The sequence below is a fragment of the Sceloporus undulatus genome, chromosome 1 (assembly GCF_019175285.1).
Source record: "Sceloporus undulatus isolate JIND9_A2432 ecotype Alabama chromosome 1, SceUnd_v1.1, whole genome shotgun sequence".
NCBI lineage: Eukaryota > Metazoa > Chordata > Lepidosauria > Squamata > Phrynosomatidae > Sceloporus > Sceloporus undulatus.
The window spans coordinates 129,267,357-129,289,240 of NC_056522.1; the positions used below are offsets into that span (position 1 = coordinate 129,267,357).

The window sequence follows — 21,884 nt, forward strand, 5'->3', positions numbered from 1 at the left end:
AATGTATATGTATATCGCATGTGCACAAACATATACAGTATGCATATGTTCATTTCTCATTATCAGTTACTCACTTACCTAAGATCATGACCACATACCCTTCAACTATCCCAATTTGGCAGGGACTGTCCTCTGTCATCCAACTTTTAAGTTGCTTTTAAAATGGCCCAGTTTCTCTCTCCTCCTTCTATTTTCCCCTCAGCTTACTTTCAATTGTTTCAAATGAGTTTAAAGCACAAAAAGAGTTTACACTTAAATAAATTGGGGCAGGGGGGCAGGAGAGAAGGGACAGAATCTTGCCCTTCCCAGTAGATTCAGGCTAAAGCAAACTGCTGCACCCTTTCTTAGCTAGTGCATTCTTCCTCATTAATAACTTTTGCCATCTTGACCGCACTGATGCTGCTTGGTCACACTGGTTCCAGGTTTTCCAGTTTTCTGTGAAAGGTTGGAGGGCATATGATTATCTATGGATGTTCCTGTTTACTAAACTCAGTTTCTTGGATCAAGTCCCAGAATATTACCAGGGTCTATACTGTTACACATAACAAAGAACATGACAACTATATTTCATCCCCACTCCTTTCTAAAAGCAAACAAGGATACAATCAAGTATCCTTGAACAATTAAGCAGCTTTGCCTTTGCATTCTGATTGTCTCACTTTCTATCTAACTGACTGACTGGTTATCGACACTAGGGACAGGAATTGTGCAGCCCATGAGCCAAATGCAGCCACCCCATTGTGTGTGTGTGTGTGTTGGGGGGAAGATACCCAGTTATGCAGATTCATTTCTCCAGAAGCTCCAGGGCACATAATTCTTCTTTAATATAAAGTATGTTCTCCCATAATTTGTTTTAGCAGGTATTTCTAAAAATCAGAAATGACTTTCTGGTTACATCTGATTCCAGGAAAAAGGCAGATGTGGGGCACTGGGGCTGGTGGAAGCAAATCCTAGACCTTCTGAAGTTGCTCTACCCTAAATTAGGCTGCACCCACACTGCAGAAATAATCCAGTTTGACACCACTTTAACTGGCAGAGCTCAATGATATGGAATTCTGGGAGTCATAGTTTGTTGTGGCACTAGAGTTCTCTTACAGAAAAGGCTAAATGTTTCCCAAAACTACAACTCCAAAAATTCCATAACATTGAGCCTTGGTAGTAAAAGTGGTGTCAAACTGGATTTTTTCTTACTGTGGATGCAGCTTTAGATTCATAGTCAGCGTAACATCAATCAGTATGACAAGGTCAGTCTATGAGAAATACATCACCTCCTCAAGTTGATTAGAAACAAAAACAAAAATGGGCAATAATTTTATTTGGTTCATTTTGGTAAGAACTTCCCAACCTTTTTCTGATAAATTTAATAGAAAGAGCATGATATTTAGACAGTTACAATAGCTGAAACACAACCCTCTCCACACTGGAAATGCTGGCAAACTGGGCCAGAAAGTGAAGATGGATGGGAATTTTGTTAATTTTTAACAGGAACTTTCCAAAATTCACAACGTTCTTAGTAAATTCAGCAGAGATTAACCCAGTATGAATGTGCGAGAAAGCAAAACTGATGTTTGTCCTTGATTTCAAAAAAGGGAAATCCTTTAAACATACCTAATGCTAAGCTTTAATGGAAATAACTTTGACATAGATGGGTTTTAAATCCTTAAAAAGAATCCACAAATGTATAGAGGAGCCATTATTGATTCCACACACATACACACCATTAGCTTTGCTTACTGAAGAGCCATTTTAAAAAGAAATACATTTTATATAGCTTGCTAAATGGGAAATTGGTAGGAAAACCTGGATGTGTTCTTTTGCTTTAGCATACATGCTATTTTTCATCTTTCACAAGCCAAATAAATTTTGTCAATACATACAAGATGTCACATTCTTTCCCAGATTCACTAAACTGTTATATAATTAGAAGCTGGTCAACTGTTTGCGATGTGAATCTACTAATGGGACATTCGATTTGTTCCCAAATAGATATTTGCATTTCATAGAAAATACCTGAACAGAAATGAGTCTTCCTATATTATGGAGTATCAACCAAAAGGGGAACTTTACAGGCCCAGCTTCTCAAATTAAACTTTCATTTCTGTGTCACAAATAATGTATTATTTAAGTTATATTTTCCCATTCTCCCTGTATGGAACCCAATGAGGCTAAGAGAAAAGGAATGTTTGTTTATCACCTTATTTGCCAATACCTTAGTCTGAAACCATTACATGACTGTAAATACTGCCAGATTGCAAGCTGGAAAGTTACACAGCTTCTTTAAGTCACCCACTAAAATGGGAGATAAAACTGCTGTTAAAGACTATTTGTGCTACTATATAAATGTATTCTTGCTCTTTTTCAGTTCTCTGTTTGGAACTGACAGTTACCAAACCATTTATTCAGAATATATTATCTACTCCAGTTTCAATATATTGTCTGAGAATTTTTGAAGCCCTTGTTTAAGTTGTCAAATCATCAGAGATAATAAATGGGAGAGCCAACATGGTGAAGTAGTTTGAGCATTGGACTATGACTCTGGAGACCAAATCTCAAGTCAAATCTCGGCTCGGACATGTAAAATCACTGTGTGAACTTGGGCAAACAAATTCTCTCAGCCTCAGAGGATGGCAATGGCATACCCCCTCTGACAAGGAAACCCTACGATAGGTTTGCCTTAGTGTTGCCATAAGTCAGAAGTGACTTGAAAGCACAAAACAACAACAATAAATGGAGGCAAAATCTTCTCAGTTTTTTTTAGAGTTCTCTCCTTGGCAGTTTGCCAGGTGCTGCCTTGGTTTCTTTTTGGTACCAGGTAAAAACTTGTTATTTCCTCAGGTATTTACGCTGGATTTTCAACATCATTTAAATTTTTGTTTGTTTCTTTTGCTTACTTTTACAGTGGCCCTTTTCCATATGTGAGGTTCAATTCTGCGCCTCCCCATGGACAGGAAAAATGCATATTGTCATACACCATATTGTTCAATGGGTATGCATGTGCCTGTGTTGGGCCCTGAATAATTTGGAGTGTGGTGATCCGTGTATGGTCAAATTCACAGATTGCCAGCCTGGCAATGCAATCGGCCCCACTGTATTGAAATCTACAAATGTCTGTTCAAAGTTTACCGTATATACTTGACTAAAAGTCGAAACATTTACGTCCAAAAATTGACTCTAAAATCCTGGGTAGACTTATATACAGCTCAGTACAGTATTACTGCTTAGAAAGAACCTGATAAGACGCTCCACCCTGATGCCCCATTCACCCTGCCTCAGCAGTGATTCCTGAAAGAGCTGCCAAGTCAGGGAGTGTGTATCTGTGTGTGACAGAGGTGATTCCCTTCTCAATCGGATGTTAAAATCTTCCCCTCTCATCTTCCTCCTCTTCTTATCACCAAACTTCATTTCCCCTCCAGTTTCCTTCCTTCTCAATTGGATGGTAAAACCTTATTTTCCTATCTTCCTCCTCCTCCTTTGGTTCTCTCTCATCACCACACCCCACTTCCACCTACTTTCCTTCCCTTCTCATTCGGATATTAAAACCTTCTCCTCCAGCACCAGAGAAGTGGTGTTGGGTTTTTTGGAGAAGTCCAGAGAGGGAGGAGGGAGGGAAGTGGTGTTTTCCCATTTAGATCCTTTGTTAAATGCCCCTAGGTTTTACCCTAGACTTATCCAGGGGTCATGCCAAATTCATTTTAGCCCTGCAACCTTTCCTTGACTTGTATATGAGGTCGACTTATAGTCAAGTATATATGGTAGTTCTATTGAGTTCAACATGAATTACAGTTAGGAAACTAAGGTGCTTTACAGAGTGCCCCAAAAGGGCGCTCTGCCGGCACCCATGTTTGCTGCGCCAGGGAACCGCAGTGGACAAACCGCGCGATTCCCTGGCACAGCAAAAAGAACCCGCAAAAAGTGGGTTCATTTTGCGGAGCGGTTATGACGCTGTAAGGCGCCAATGCACACTTGTGGCGTCATTACTGCACCATGCCGTGTGGATGCTAAGCATCTGCGACATCAAAATGGTGGCACCCATGTGGATAGGGAGCCGCCATTTTGACATACCCAGTCCGTCCTAGGGGTGAGGCCTGATTGGACGCTGCGTCCTCAGCCAACCCATAGGATGTACTGGGGGCGTGGCAAAGGCCCGTGTAGAACGGGCCTAAGCATAACATTTCAGCCTAACAGTGAAATCCCATATATGCTTATCTGGAAATACACTGAATTAAATGGACATTACATCTACTATTTGGTGCATTTTATTTTAATTTTGTTATCTGTTTTTAGTTTTTTTTAGGCACCCTTGACAGCTTTGGTTAATCAATGGATCTCACAGATTAAATAAATCATGGTTGCACATTTGGAACTGGATATTAAATTATAAGGTCAGGGCAGAGCAGTTATTTCATATAGGATTATGATCTTTGAAATACAGACAATACCACTGACATTTCAAACATGCTTTCTGTACGTTTTCTTTTGGTCCAGAAATAGTTTATATTTTCCAGGTCAGAACTATGCTGGGCTCTGAAATTTCAGGGCCAAAATCTGGGGCATAGGGATGACCATTAGTGAGGCTACAAGGAGCAAGCCCTGGTGATGTTATTAAAGATGATACATTAAGCATCAACCACAGTTGTACAGAGTATGTCATTACATATAAAGCACCAAGTCTAATAAAGCATGCGCACACAGACACACGCAGCTTTCAAAGCAGTGCTCTTACTCTCAGATTTCCTCCCTTGTCCTGAGGACTAAATAAGAAATTCCATGCCTTGAGGATCAGGGCCATTAACCCTATTAACATTACTTCCACCTCTTCTTCTTCCTTTTCAAGATCTGTTGTATTTACACATCGTATTTAAAATTATTCTTCAGTGTTATGTAGATAGAATACAAATATGAAGGGGCCATTCTAGACTTGATGAATGCATATAAATTTCAACTCACGATCTACACAGCTTTCCAGGAATGAAACCTTCCTAATACAACAAGGCAATCAAAAAGGAATTTGTCACCTGTCCTCTGGCACATATTGATTGAAGTAATGATACTTAATGAAAAAGGTGTTGCAAAGTAGAAGATGGCTTATTGAGTTTATGCTGTTAAGTCCTATTTTGTGTTTTATGGGCATATGAGACAGGACAAACTTGTTCTAAATTGACTTTATGTTCCTAATTCCTCAAACATGCAAGCAACAGCAATACTGTTACTAGCACTCCAACAGCAATAACATGTAATACTAACTTCAAGTATGGTCCTCCAAATGTTGAACTACAACTCTCATAATCCCTTCACACCAGTTATTTTGACTAGGGCTAATAGGAATTGCAATCCAATAATGGTTGCTCACCTGTTTGATCCAATTCTAAAGCAATGAACTGGGGAAAGGATGAAATGATTATGATAATAATAGTATACAGTCTTGTCTTAGCCTTGCCAAAACTACACCTGAAATATAAATCTTAAAAAATGAACACATTTTTCCATTTCAAATGTTTCATTACCTCAAAAATATAAAACAGCATACTCAACAACTTCCACTTTTCCCTCCTACTCTTCCTCCAACTTCATCTTCAATAATGAACCAAAATTTATTTCACTGTCAATCATTACAAGTGTAAATTTGCTGTGGAGTACTGACTGAAAGGTTGTGTTCATAACATTCAAAACATACCCTTCCAAAAATATGTTTGAGCAGATTAGGAATGGAAAGCTTATTTGAAAATCTTTTTTTAAAAAAAAATAATAATTGTAATAATAATAATAATAATAATAATAATAATAATGGTTTTAAAATGGCTTTCATGAGTTTCAGAAATCATGATAAAGAGAGTCATCAGCTGATGAGTATTTTCACAGGCTGGTACCACAGAAAAGGTGGTTACTTGTATAAAAACTGTTGTTTTCTGTGCAAAACAAACAAACAAACAAAAAAACAAACAAACAAACCCTCCACATGTAGCTTCCCAACTCCAGCATTTTCTGCACAGGAAATAACATAGCAATAGCAATAGCAATAGCAAGTACATTTCTATTCCGCTTATCGGTGCACTTAAGCTCTCCTTAAGCAGTTTACAATGTGTAAGCTAATTGTCCCCAACAAGCTGGGTACTCATTTTAGCAACCTTGGAAGGATGCAGCTGAGCTTGAGCCCTTGGCTGGCATTGAACTCGCAACCTTGTGGTTTGTGAGTGAGTGGCTGCAATGCAGGTATTTAACCTCTGCGCCACCAGGGCTCCTAGCTGGACAAAAATATTATGTTCTGTGCGAAAATGCTGTTTCCCATGCAGAAAATTCTGTTTTCTGTGTGGAAATCCTATGTGTAAATTTTATGCAGAATAAGTTCCAAACTAAAAATAATATTTGAAAACTGCACACTTTCCTAAGACTTTCTTGCAGCAGTAAAAATGCTAAAATTACTTGATTTCTTTGAGAACAAAATTAGTGCATTCTTAGATCAAACACAAGTAATGTATGTAATGAAAATTTACAGGTTTCTTCAAATATGCCTTCTTTGATTTCTCCTCTTGCGAACCTAACTTTGTACACTAGTTTTTCTGATAAGCTACAGAGCACACTGTATCTATCCATCTTTGTACAGAAAGGCCTTTTAATGATTTCCTTGATTTCACAGTTTCTAATTTTGCAGTAAACTGACAAAAATGATGTCTTTGGAAATCTTTGATTTTCATTTTGACATATGGATATTAATAATAAACTTCCTCTGTACTATACATACAATAAAAATCTGGATTACATCAGTCTTTCACTTCTACTTAACAGCACATAACACAGACAGATTCCACTCACATGGTAATGTAGGTATCTACAAAAGATGTCAATGGCCATCATAGGAGTGAAGTGAGTCATTTTTTATTTGGAGTATAACAAGCTGTCTGTACAGCTAAGTAGTTTTTCCTTTTTTAAGAAAAAGATAAATAAATAATGCTACTGTATGTCAACATCCACATAAATGTTAAGTGGAGAGGTAGATTTGCGCCGACCTCAAATCAGAGTGGAAAATTATGTACAAGTGTCAAACACATAAGTTAATTAAACCTACAGTCAATTATAAATCTGAATTTGCTAACTAGAAAAATAAAAAGGATAATGATTGAATACCCTTGTGATAATCCAGTAAGTCTATCTTTGGACCAATGTAACAATTATTAAAATAAAACCACTCTTGATACAAAGCACTGTTTACATTCAGAAAACAGTTATTTCAGGCAAGGTAAGGCTTGCCTGTCTCGCCAGCCTGTTACATCTGCATTCCCACTACATTTAGCATCTACCTTCAACAGCATTGCAAATGGCACAGTTTATGCATATGGTAATACACTAACAAACACACCAAACTCCATGCTGCACTTCATGAACAGGCTACTCTTGACATTGTAAAATCAAAACTGCATCCCCAGCAACTTATTTATTAAGGCCAGCCAGCATTTTCTGATTTGGTACTCCTGATAAGAGTCAGTGTGATATAGTGATTTGAGTACTAGACCAGGATTCCAGGATACCAGGATCTGAATTTCATTCAGCTTTGGAAACCCACTGGGTGACTTTGGGCAAGTCACATTCTCTCAGCTTCAGAGGAGGCAATGACTAAAATAAAACCTTATGATAAGTTTATCATCAATCTGGTTTGATGTGAACGCACATAACAGCTACAACAACAACCTGTTTTGTTCTGATTTTGCTTTAGGGAAGCTCTTTGGCCTTATAGAAGTTAAGAATAAAAACTTATATACACACTTACATACCAGGAGGTAAGCCACATTGAACTCAGGTTCCTTCTGAGCAGGGAGACATTTCAGATAGCACCAAATATGCAGAGGGGAACTGAACAACATGTTCTCTAGTTGCAGGTTATTGGCGCTGGCACTGAAGTTTATGATTAATTTCTCAAGAGAAATTTTGCTGAGTAACATTTTTCTTCCTGGTCACTTCTTTTTGGACCAGACATCCCACCAAATGCTGTATAGCAGGCCACAACATTTGGCTGTCAGACACTATCCCTTAATTCTTACCAGCCACCCAGAGGAGTTAAATATGTTTCAAGCGGTAATCTATGCAGCTTTACATCATCCATCATCACTTTTGCTGGAGCAAGAGATGATGATAATGACAATCAAGATGTAAGAGGACTGTAAAACTAAGAATATGAAAATCTCTGCCTTGATATCACTGAGTTTTCTGCATCCCACCTTTCCAACCTTGTCTGCTATCGAACTACAAGATTTTGTTTTCTATCAATACTGAACTTCACACAAACAACATTGTTCCTGTTATGTACATTAAACTGAATAATTTACATCATCTGTACAACTGGTTCTTAAAGCATATTTCTGTATTTAAAATGGTACGCATTTGAGCCAATCACAATTTAAAACATTTGAACTTGCTTTGACATGAGAAATACCCTATAAACCTTACAAAAGTGCAAATACAGTAATTGAGGAGAGAGGTGTTTATCGCTTGGTTTATTAATTTGGCTTTTCTCTCCTAGTTTAAATTTCAATTTGTGCTGCATCCTGATCTTATCAGAAGGTTTTTGCTGCCAAATTTGCTGTCCAAATACAGCCCTGGTCCATCCCCACTTCCAGGAGCACAGCTCACAGCTCTTTTTGGATCCAGGAGTTTTCTGACTTAAGAAAAGGCCGCCTGAGCGCTCCTGGAAGCAGGGATGCACTCGGGCTGTATTCAGGCAGCAAATTCGGCAGCAAAAACCTTCTGCTAAGATCAGAATGGAGCCCAAATTGAAATTTAAACCAGGAGAGGTAAGCCAAATTAACAAGCCAAGCAATAAGCTCTTCAGAAACTTGAGTCTAACAAATGTTTTCTTATTTATTTATTTATTTATTTATTTTTCACATTTCTCTCAATAGTGAAACCCAAGGCTACTAACAATACAGATTGAAATTATACAAAAACATCAATAAACATGTTAATGTAAAAGTTATTTTAAAATTAAGCAATTCATAAAGTTAAGACATTAAACACTAAATATTTTTAAAATTATTAAAAGACTACATACAGACCTTAAAAACATCACTGCCAAGCATTAAAACCCCACACCTAGTCCGTTTGTAAAGGCCTGATGACACAAAAATGTTTTGAACTGCCAATGGAAAGAAAGCAAGGACATGGCCATCCTGGACTCTCTAGAGAGGCCGTTCCAAAGTCTAGGAGCAGCCACAAAGAAGGCCCTTTCCCTTGTTCCCACCAAATAAGCCTGATAATGAGTTGAGACAGAGTGAAGAGCCTCTCCAGAAAATCTTAGAGCTCTAATGGACTCATAAAGGCAGATACCATCCTTCAAATAGCCTGGACCCAGGAGGTATAGGGATTTGTGTCCTCCTTGTAGCCAGTGCCAATTAACAATCTAGTTTCTGAACACTTTTCAAAGCCAATCCCACATACAGCACAATCCAGTAATCCACATAGGATATAACCAAGGCATGTATTGCCCTGACCAGAAGTGCTTTCTCCAGGAACATGTGCAGTTGGTGCACTAGCTTCAATTGTGCAAATGTACTCCTGGTCACTGCTGAAATCTGGATCTCCAGGCTCAGGGCTGAATCCAAGAATACCCCAAACTATAAACACAGGTGGAATCCCTATTTTCACATCTGACTTTCAGCTGACCAAAAGCATCTCTTTCTTGCCTCAACTAAGCTTCAATTTGTCTGTCTTTATCCAGTCCATTACAGCTGCCAGGCACTAGTTTAGCACAAAAACAGTTTTCTTGGAATTAGGTGGAAATCAGTAATTGAGCTAGGTATTCTCAGTATACTAGTGACTCCTTACCTCCAAACTCTGGACAATTTCTTCCAGCTGTTTCATGTAGAGGTTAAATAGCATGGGGACAAGACTGAACCCTGATGGACTCAACAGGCCAATGGCCAAGTAGTTGAGCTGGAATCTCCCAGTACCACCCTCTGAGAACACTCTTCCAAGAAAGAACAGAAGCACTGAAGAACAGTGCCTCCAAATACCATTCCAGTAAGGCAATCCAGAAGGATCTTGTCCACATCCTCAGGCTGCATAAACTGTAAAGTACCCATCAACGCTGGACAACCAAGGGCATCCATTGGACCTGTAACTGTAACTCTGGTATTGGAGTGAATCTGAATGATTTTATCTGCAAAGTGGTGTGCAAATTCTTTGCAACAGGCCATTCCTTTATTTCCACCCCTATATGATGCTCAGGAAAGCAGTCCTAATTTGTATAATGTCTGCCTCTTGTGAAAAGCAAACACCACAAAACTTCCATAGGTGTAAAACTGTGTTTACTATTAACTTTCTTGATATTCTGACAGTATATACTTTTTTTTCTGCAGGCATTTTTAAATATGCATTTCAAATGTGTCAGTACTTTAGCTATAACTGCTCAAGCAAGGAGCATCACATCTCTCCCCATGCTTTTTTTCAATGTCTTGAGAAGCAACTTGTAGTCTTGTTACTCTATCTTAATCAGTACTTTAAGAACTGTCTTTCCCTCAGAAATGATTTTGCTGACCTTCTGGAAATTATGAATAGTGTTTTTCAGTGCCAATTTTCCACTTGCAGGATGACCCCTGATTGGTAGGTATAAAAGCAGCAGACTCCAGCTCTTTCAGCATCAGTGAAGCATTTTATGTGATTAGACTTGTTGCTGGGTGCAGTATCTTTAAAAGCAATTTCCTCTCCTTTTGTTTAGTCTCTCAAATTATCTGCTAATACTTATTGATTCTATTAACCTTAAACATCTATTCAAGGGCATTTGAGTCCCAATCCAGCAGGTCCTTATGTGTACACAGCTGTCAAAGCACACAAGAAAAGGCTATGCCACCAAAACTTCCTTTATTCACACCACTATTGCAAACATCAATCCTTCCCAACTTGACTGCATGCATCTTTGGGGTTAAAACAGATGAAAGAGTACCTAGTCAATACACTTAAACTGAAGCAGCAACAGCTTTATAGGTTTAAGGCGAATTAAAAAATGGTGGCAGCTAATCAGTCATTTACACCAAGATTCAATTGTGTTCCTATAAATGGGGGAGAAAAGCTCATGTGATTTGCTCATTAATTATAATCCATATTGTTTGGATAACCATCTGTATGTTAGAAATACTGGCTTCTATAATTGGTACCCACACAAAGTCGTCCAGGGAAGGAATCTCTTTATAGGAAGTTTGAAGTTTGGAAAACAAAGGGACATTCTAGGGATGGAAAGAATATTCAAAAATATTTTTAAAGTGGTTGGAAAATGTTTGTTTTTCAACTGGTGGGAAACTCTAATGAGGCTAAGATCGTCAAACCTTTTTCCACACTTTTTTTTTGCAAAAAACAAAACAAAAAAAAAAAAAACAGAATTTTCTGTGTATCAAACGGTGTTTCCTACATGTTTTCTTTCCAGCATTTTCTGCACAAAAATAATATTTATTCATAAAAGTAGAAATATTAGAGTTAGAAAATGCTGTTTCTTGAACAGAAAATGCTTTTCCCCCCCATGCAAAAATACCTGTGAATTTTGCACAGAATAAGTGCCAAACTACAAATGGTCTTTGAAAACTGTGCAGCTCTTTAAGGCTTTCTCATAGCATTAGGAAAATTGTTCAAATTACTCATTGCTTACTTCAAGAATGAAATTAGTCAAATACATCCCTGTCCAGTTCTCATATTCACCAACTGGGTATAATGTATGCACGTAAGTTCTTGTAACTTGCCACACATATATGATGGAATATATAGCACTGTGAAGTAGTGTGTTATACAAGTGAGAATGTTGGACTGGTACTTGCAAGATCTGGATGCTGGTCTCCTCTGAGTCATGAGAATCATTGTACCAGTCATTCTTTTTCAGCTTGACCTACCTTGCAGGAATGTTGTGAAAAGGAAGGGGAGGAGAAAAAAGTGCCCCACGTACTGTCATGACTTCGCTGAAGGAATGTTCATAATAAATGTAACAAATAAGACTAGAATCCTGCTGGATCCACTCACACAAAACAACACTGGTGAAGGCATGAAGAAAGAGGTAAAAGATGCACCAGCAGTGGGAAAGGGAATAGAAAGCCAGCAGTAGCAGGGAAGGATGCTGATTCTGTGTTGATTGCTTGGCTCTCAGCCAAGGGGCTCTGAGGAAGATGACTTACACAAGCACCTGCCCATGGCACAGCTGATTCTCTAAGTCATCCCCTTTCCTGTATCTTCCTCTGCAACCATCTCTGTGCACCAACAGGATTTTAGCCCAAATAAAATAACAATAGAAATCTGATCCCATTGGTGGTATAAAAACCACTACTAATGTTGCTGGTTCTCATAGCTTCAAGTTCCTAGCTAGGATTTGTTGCATCTATTCAACTCAGTTGCAACTATTTCTTCCATTTAAATCAAACTCACATATTATTTTATACCAGGCTATGTCCAGGGCAGCTTACAAGAATCATTATAAAACAATAACAATAAAATCAAATAAATAAAAAATGGCCACAAGAACGATTAACCAGGGAGCCCTGGTGGCACAGTTGTTAAATGCCTGTACTGCAGCCACAAGGTTGTGAGTTCATTCCCAGGGGCTCCAACGTCAACTCAGCCTTGCATCCTTCTGTAGGTTGGTAAAATGATTACTCCACTTCTTGGGGGCAATTAGCTTATACACACTGTAAACCGCTTAGGGAGTACTTAGTTCACTGATAAGCGGTATACCAGATATATACTGGTATCAATATTGCTATTGCTATTAAACAACAGAATAAACACAGAAGTTAAAACAATTCGCTAGACCGATTATTAAAAATTAAATGTTTGGGCAAATAAGGAGGTTTTTGTCTGATTAGAAAAGAACATTAGAGTTCTCTGAGGAGAGAGTTCACCAGTCTATTCACTGTAAAAAGAAGGCACATTCATAATAGCCATACACCAGTTGTTGTTACATGTAAGGCCTACTCCTTTGCATCTGCCCAGGGACACTGAAGATGATTTACTATATATTAAGGCTGCAGTCCTCTGCCCACCTAGCTGGGAATAAGGCCCATTGCATTGCATGTATGCTAATACAGGGAGGATCAAATTGGGACAGCTACCTTCTCCTGTCATGGACTGGCTTATTGTTGCTGTCATGTGCTTTCAAATCATCTCCAGCTTATAGCAACCCTGGTGAACCTATCATAGGGTTTTTTGGCAAGTTTCTTCATAGGGCTTTTTTACTGGTATCACAATACATATTGCTATTCCCCAGGAAAAGCTATATCTGTTACCAATATGAGGTACTAAAGAAGTAACTGACAAATTCTCTTGACGTACACTTGAGGGTGGGTTGGCAATTTAATTATTCAATATATTCAGAAACAGACCTTAAAACCTTGCTGTAATCACATACCTCCTTCAACTGGAATTTCTTAATTGTTCCCTAATGAAACCTGAAATTGCAGTCATGTTATGAACTGTGAGTGGGTTAGTGATGATGGTGGTGAATACAGAACTAGGCATCTAATAATTTAGCAACTTTGATGCACATTCTGAATGGCACTAGGAAGTCATAGCTTCTAAATTATTCCAGCCCAGCAGTAGGAACTTTGACTCAGCCACACCCACAATGGGGATGCAGTGATTAGACACTGATTGATATTGGTCGGGAAACAGGGATCTAGGATTGAAAGAAAGCAGCCACAGCATCTCCAAAATAAACACCATTATTATGTTACACTTTTAAAACCAAAGTGCTTGTTTCTAAGGCCACAAATGTAGCTCTCACAAATAAAACTGTCTATTTAAATACAAATATTTACATGGGGTTTGAATGTGGGAAGAGATAAATACAATACTCCAAAGTGTACTAAAAAAGTGTAAGTATAAAGTCACTATGGACTACAGTGCAAGCCTCCCTGGCCTGCTTAACTAGTAACTGTTAGATAATACCAAACCACAGTAACAGGTAACTGCTTCTCAGAGAAGATAGTGTTGAACTAACATATTTTAGCCTTAGAATCACAGTATGCACAACATGATTCAAATGTGACTAGAAATCATGTAAAAGGAACTTCTGGAGAGGTTTATTTCTTTCTTCTTGTTAAAGTCTACTTGTGTTGTATGTAACCAGTCTGATTCCAATCCGATTCCAATCAATGAAGGTTGCAATGTATATTTTGCTTCCTATTAACCAACTACTTTTCTAAGATATACCCATTAGGTATATCTTATATGATATATATTGTGGTATGATGTATATTTCATGATTGCTATTTTTAAAAGTTTGGAAAACAGGGTAGATCTCAGTTCCCTTTAACTCCCAAACTGTTCATACAATGCATATTTGGTATTTTTCAACATAGCTTATATGAGAAAAAAATTCCTATTTCTTACCTACATTTCCAGTCATTAAGTATGAATTCTGAAAGTCCATCATCCCCATTCCAACAATGTGTATAAAATCTTCAATCACCTGCATTAGTTCTACTGAGCCTGGATAGATCTAAAAAAAATGAAGGTCAGACACAGAATAACCACAAGACCTCAAGCATACAGTGAAACCAAAATAACAAGCATTCCCAGCATAACAAAATTAACAGAACCCAGAAATCTCACTCTAATTAGTATTTAAATTATAATGCTCTTGCTTGATGTTTATGATGGTATGCTAAACAAAGCATCAACTCAGCTCTCCTTCGCCTTCTCTTGTCCATCAAAAACATTAATGGTGGGGCAAGGATTTTTTAAGAGCAAGTTGGAAGGGGAAAGGGCTAATACCCCTTTCTCACATGCTGCAATCCCCACAAACCTTGACTCCTGTGTCTCATGTTAATTGTGAACACAAAGAAGATGAAGAAGCAAACAGTGCATTTAAGCAGTACAACTACTGTAGCATGAGAAGCTAACTTTGTAGGTGCAGTGTTTTTTAGCAAGAGGGCTGGAAAAGATTTCAAACAAATGGTTTATCCCATGTGGCAGAAATGGTTCTTGTTTGGTGTTTGGACCCCACCACAAACAAATATTCTAGCTTTTGACAAATATTTACCCCATCTAAAAACACATGGGAGTAAATCCAGACTGGCCAGTCCATGAACAAAAGAGATCCTTCTTTTCACAAAAGGAGGCTCCTCACCACAGCAAGTCAAGCTCTTGGATCTCTTCCGTCTCCCTCTATTACCCCATGTTGTCCTGTTCACATGATGTTCTCGTTGGCCCATGCTCAGGAACACCTTTCAGTAGGCATGGAGGTTGCAGAAGGAAGGAGGAATTGTGGAGAATTTCCCCCTCATGCTCTGTATGAGCAGAACTCTTGCTCAACCTTCATCTGGAGCCAAACCTGCAGCAATGCCTTCTAAAATGATAAATCTGTGCAGAAGGACTTTTGAAAGTCCTCATGCTAAGTTCCTCTATTCACAGGTCATAAAATATGTATGTGTGGTTTATGAAAGACAATGAATATTTCACCTAATCTAAACAATGGCAACTTGTGGAAAGTGAGCTCTTTCCAGCTAAGCAATCTCATTTTGTTTTCTTTCAAGCACTCTGAATTAAACATGTGCAAACCTAGGAGAATCTCATCCTATTGTCTGTAGTGACTCTACAGATTGTCACTAGGTGCAGCTGTGAATCTCAGAAAAAAATATGTTCCATGGTCTTTTTGGTAGTAACTTTCTCCTGACTTTCTGTCAGAAAGGTATACATTTTTTCTAATTATTTATTCATTTAAAACATGTTCCCTTTCATCCTGCCCATTAATGCCAGGGACCTTGCAAACAAACAAACAAACAAGCAAACAAAAAGATACAAAAAGGTAAAATAGGCAGGTCTTACCATGAATTTCACAAACAATATAAAAAACCATATTAATAAAACAGTAGGTGGACTAAAATGCTCAATGGCACAATGGTTTGGCTAAATAAAAATACTTCAGCTTAAAATACACATATGACATTTCAGTTTTGAGGAATGTGCACGAGTGCACCACAACAGCCTTTAAAGGCTGAGTGGCCAAACTGAATGCCTCAGTCTGATCTGATCTGACTCACAATTTCATTTCATGCAAGCCCTAATTTTCAAAGCCCTTTCCAAGCAATCAGCTCTGATCTCTGCAAGTGTAATATGCCCCTTCCCCTGGAGGCTGCTGGATGGGCAGGAAGAAAGGGAGACAGGAAAAGAAGCATGGTACACACAGAGAGGGAGATTAAAAATGATTATAAGATAAATAAGGGTCTACCTATGTTGGGCTTGCCCAGTACCAGCATGGAAGTGCTGATGGCCTGCTTACAAGGAAATAGAGTCCTTAGTAGAGAAAAAGTTGTCAACCCTTCTTCAAAAAAAGCTGCTAATGCTACTTTAAACTATAGCTGAGTACATTTCTAGCTATATATCTAGTTGAGGTATGTATATGTCTAGCAGTGCTACAAGATCTCTCTACATACTGATTCTACAGACTAACACAGCTATATCTTTAGTTTTGTCATACAGTTTTTGTTGAAGGTTTGTATTTTTATTCCTGGAGAAGGGAGTTTGTGGATTTTGTATGTCAGGTATCAAACACCATCGCCAGACTTGTGTGTTATGTACCCTCGTCTGGAGAGGGTGAAAAATGTCATTTGCTATAAAAGCAAATGCTCTGAAATCTCAAGCCAATATCAAATGAACAACTTCAGTACTTTCAAAGCAAGAAACAATGACTTAAGGTCTTCTGTTCCGTTCACAACCAATGTATATTATTTATATATTTCTTTCTTCTGCGTACCTGTGCCTGAATATACAATGAAGCTAGACAACTGCCTCCAAAACATCAGTCCTTCAGGTTTTCAGAGCATAAGAGCTTAGACTCCCCCTGTATTATGTCTGTAAAATATTTCTGAATGACCCTTCATCAAAATGGATTCTGGGCAGTGCAGAAAGGTATGGATAAAATTAACCACTTTGACATAATTACTGTGCAAAGCACCAACAAAGGTTAGCAAAAAAGGGGGGTGTCTTTTTTACAAGAAAGAAAAGAAAGGTAGCATTGCCACTTAAAATGTGAGAGAAAACAAACAAAGCCATAAGATGACATTGCTGATGTCAGGATCGGATATGCTCCTTTTGGGTTATGGCATCACAGAAGTAGAGAAGGGCATAACTGTTAACTTTCCAAAATACATACATATATGCTTGGTTTAAGGCTACATCATTTCTGTATTGTTACTATAAATAACCTGCAGATTCAAAGTATAACATACCTTAATGTTGTTCTGACTACTAGACTAGATTATTGTTCATGACCTTGACAGCTCAAGTAATCAAAAAGACAAATTTTAGAAAACTCTAACTAGATACAGATTGATAAATACAAGAAAAATACAGATTCGTCAATATTCTACAAAGATATAGGGGCTGAAACAGCACATTTCTGTCAGCTTTTCCTTTACAAATCTATGAGCAGTACTTCTTCTGAGGAAGTTTTCAAAATGGGACCATCTGATTCACCAGGTTGGTCCTCTGGCTGTGGTAGGAAGATGGAGATGTTCCCCCTAGTGGTCTGGCGGCACCGGTCCCATGTGGTGGCACGAGCCTCTGGGTTACGGGGCCGGCTGGCTGATCCCTTGGTCTACATGCCCTGTGAACTACAACTCCCAGGTGTCCTGGGAGCAGGATCGCTGTGCTGCCGGGCCACTTCCAGGGTGGGGGACTCCAACTCCCAGGTTCCCTTGGGATGGTAGAAGTGGCCCATGATTAGTGGCTGCCGGGACTGCAGCCCTGTGATTGGCCAGGAGGCCGGGGGAGTGATCTCACCTGGCTTCCTGGCTTCCTATTGGCCAGCTGGCCTATGTAGTCCCTGGCTGCACCAGAGTTCGGTGCCATTTTTGCTGGCTCCCCACCCTCCCTCCCTCCCTTGTTTCAGGTGGTGATGCACTGTCACAACTTTTCAAGGGTGGTAGTGATATAGGTCTCAGACCTGGTTTCCTGTGCTGTGGAGCACTGGATCGGCAGTCCAACTGGAACCCAGAGGTGCTTAGGGTTAGTGATATCGCCAGTGCAAGGGCATCATGGATTTAGTGTCCCGCAGTGACATGGGGTGAAGATGCACATATGCGCATAACTGGCTCCCAAAGTGTGGGCTCACTTTAAGCCAGTTACCCTTCTGCTATTCCGAAGCCCGGCTGTCACCAGGCAGTTCAGTTCATCGACCAACACGTGTTGGTGGATAACAGATCCAGACCTCATGCTCTCAGGCCAACCCTCTTTTCCTCTTGCTGTTCTATTCAATAAAGTTGTGGCCTTTTTTGTGCCAATTGGTTGTCTCTTGTGTTATTTGTGCCTTCTCCCCTTCCTCAGCAATGGAAATATTAAATCTGAAATGATTAAGCCTCCTCCTCCGATTACATCAGAGACTTCATCAATAAAAATTGAAAGTACAAATAGAGCAGTAGTCATTTATGTGGGAAAAGCTGCCATACTGTTTTTTTTTTCAGTCATTAGTGGTGAGTAAGCAGTTATCTTCAAAGATTTACCTGTTGTGCATCTTCCCATTTCTCTTTATTCTCTTCATCCAGAAGGTTGCTAACTATTTGAAAGAAGTTCTGAAAATGAAAGAAAACAATGAACTTCTGTGAAAAGAATCCATAGCATGTAACACAGCAAAGACTCGGTATGTTTTGGGGTGTAGGATTTGTAGCTTATATCTGATCATAAGGAAATGAAATAAATGAATTCACAGAATCAGAGTTGGAAGAGACCGCAAGGGCCATCCAGTCCAACCCCCTGCCATGTAGGAAATCACAATCAAAGCATCCCCGACAGATGGCCATCCAGCCTCTGTTTGAAGACCTCTAAGGAAGGATCTCATGTAATAAACAGCAGTATTATTATCCCTACTGGCATACTTCTGTTGAAAATCAAATGTACTGGTCATGGATAGTTCAGTTTTCTTGTCATTAAGTTTTGTGAGTTGATGTAATTACCTTAATGTTAGAATGTAAGCTTCTGTTATTATAGATGTGGTCTTTTGAGCTAGATTTTCTGGGAAGCAGATTTATGATTTATGATTTTCATTATTTTTTATAGATTTACAAGTTCACAATGCATGACCATTTCAAACTGGTATGTTTTTTTTTAAAATAACCTCATCATTCAAGCAACTGGAATGTATATAACCAGATATGCATGTCATAAACATGACCAATGAACTGGCCATTGCATCTTATGAAATGGGCTGGAGTCCACAACAGCCTATACCAAATAATTCTGGCAAGCCTTCAAAATACCACAAGGGTGCTATTTTTGCTGCAGCAAAGTAATATGGCTACTCATTGGAAATGTATACAGTCGTCCCTTCTTATACACAATTTTTTTAAATTCCAAAGTTTGAAATTTTTTTTTAAAAGTATACATTTCAACTATCAAACCTTGATTTTCCATTTTTTATAAGGGACACCATTTTGCTATGTCATTATTATTATTATTATTATTATTATTATTATTATTATTATTATTCTGCTTAATCTCAGGTAATCCAAGTGGATTACAGCAGTAAAATAATATACAATTAAAAGAGAAATGCATTAAAAATCCCAAAATCCCCAACCCTCCCCCAGCATAAAAGCACAATCGAGTCTTAAAAAGAGATTAAACAAAAAATAAATAAAATAAAAACATTAATGTACAAATAGAGTCGGCCCTTCTTATACATGGATTTTTTATACACGGATTCAAGCATACACGGTTTGAAAATGTTCCAAAAAAGTATAAATTTACCTTGATTTTCCATTTTTTATAAGGACATTTTGTTATGTCATTATAGTTAATGGGACTTGAGCATACACGGATTTTGTTATACATGGGGGGATCTTGGAACCAAACCCCAGTGTATAACAAGGGTCCACTGTACACTAAAATGAGATAAAAATTTTTTTCAGGTGGAGTCCAGGTAGGGTAAAAGATAAAAGATGGAGGATGAAGGGGGGGGGGGAAGAGGCAGGTCAGCAAGTATGTTCTAGCCTGGAAAAGCCTGCCAGAAGAGATTCTTGAAGGTTTCCAAGGTGGTAATCTGATGGATCTCATCCAGCAGGTCATTCCAGAGTCTAGGAGCGGCTGATGAAAATGATCTTTGGGTCACTGCTGAAAGTCTAGTCCTCTTAAGTTGTAGCAGATTCTTCCCAGTAGAACGAAGAGTGCGGGTGGATTATATGGGAGAAGGTGCTCCTGCAAGAAGTCAAGACTCAAGCCATATAGGGCTTTAAAGGTTAAAACCAACACCTTGTACCTTACCCGGAAACTGATAAGCAGCCAGTGGAGAGATTTTAGAACCTGTGTAATATGGGCAGTTCTGGATGTGCACGTGACCAGCCTGGCTGCCATATTTTGTACCAATTGAAGTTTCCGAACTTGGCACAAGGGTAGCCCTATGTAGAGCATGTTTCAGTCGAGTCGAGAGCTTACCAGCGCATGTACTACTGTTTCAAGGTCATCTGTCTTATCTGGATTAAATTTGAGTTTGTTTTCCCTCATCCAGTCCATTGCTGCATTAAGACAGGTATTGTTTAATAGGTCTTGAGCATCCACGGATTTTGTTATCCACGGGGGATCTTGGAACCAAACCCCAGCATATAACAAGGGTCCACTGTACAAGCAAATAGTGGTGACCATAACAGTGAGGTGGTAAAATCTGCTCTGACTTTCAAATTGAACTTTAAAGGAGCTACCTTGCAGAACCTATTTGAGACTAGAATCTGGTATGGCTTTACCACCTTATTGATATGGGAACCAATAGCCATCTCTGGCTGTTGCCACACTGCAGAATTAATGCAGTTTGACACTGCTTTAATTTCTATGACTCAATCCTATGGAATATTAGGATTTGTAGTTTGTTGTGTCACCAGAGTTCTCTGATAGAGAAAACTTAGTATCTCACAAAATTCCAGATCCCAGAATTCCATAGAATTGATTCATAGTAATCAAAGCAGTGTCAAACTGTATTAATTCTGCAGTTAGATGCATACCCTGTAAGGGAATTATGTATCATTTATGTTTTGTTCTCAACTTTGAGTGTGTATTTGCATTTGTTTTGTTTTTTATTTATATACCGCTATTCCAAAGATCATAGCGGTGAACAACAAGTAAGCTAATTAGCAAGTAAGCTAATTTGCCCCGAACAGTTTGGGTACTCATTTTAGCGACTTCAGAAGGATGCAAGCCTGAGTCGATTGTTGTAATAGGTCTGGTCTGAAAACCTATTTTACAGCTGCAATCATGTAAAATTTCATAAACTTGTAAACTCCCAAAAGATATTTCTAGTCTAAGATATCCTCTTAGTCAGAAGCCACTTTTTCTGTCTTTCTTGCGTTTGCAAAATCATGTTACACTGATCGTGTAAATATATATTCATGGGTTAATTTTTATTTTATTTCCTATAATTTCCTAATACAGGAGAACCTCGCCTTACTTAGGGGATCCATTCCAAACCCCCCCCCCACGTAAGTAAAATTCTGCCTATGCTCAAGCCCCATTATACTGAATGGGACTTGTGTATGTGGCGATGCAGCATGCACGTGCGGTGGCCACACATGCCATTTTACCTATTACAGTGCAGCTTCCCCATAAATCAGAAGCCTGCGTAAGGAATGGGCGCACTATAAGGCATGTGATGTCATGTTTTTGTATATATAATTGTTGCTGGAGTTATAGTGTCAGTATGAGGGAAAGAACTATTGGCAGTAGCTTTCCTAATGGAGTGCGGGGGGGGGGGGTTGCGGACTGCACCAGGTGACACCTTAAGGGGGTGACATCACTGCCTTTCAAACATCCAAGGAATGTGGGGGAAGGGTAGCTCAGTGGGTGAAGAAGACACTCTCTTTCTATGCAGTCACTTCAGTGAGTAAGGAGAGCCTCTCTGTTGCTGGAAGGCTAGGGGAAGGGGAGGGGGCCGGAGCTGA

At 38.9% G+C, this 21,884-nt stretch overlaps 1 protein-coding gene across 5 annotated transcripts in view; it reads right to left on the reverse strand.

Annotated features, from left to right (window-relative positions):
* Positions 1 to 21,884, reverse strand: part of ADGRB3 (adhesion G protein-coupled receptor B3) — a 625,822-nt gene that overhangs the window by 307,754 nt on the left and 296,184 nt on the right. For all 5 annotated transcript variants that reach the window (XM_042465745.1, XM_042465739.1, XM_042465732.1 and 2 more), the window contains 2 exons: positions 18,465 to 18,533; positions 14,353 to 14,461 (listed from right to left, as the gene is read on the reverse strand). In XM_042465745.1, coding sequence (XP_042321679.1) covers positions 14,353 to 14,461; positions 18,465 to 18,533 — 178 coding nt within the window. The remainder of the gene's footprint in view (positions 1 to 14,352; positions 14,462 to 18,464; positions 18,534 to 21,884) is intronic.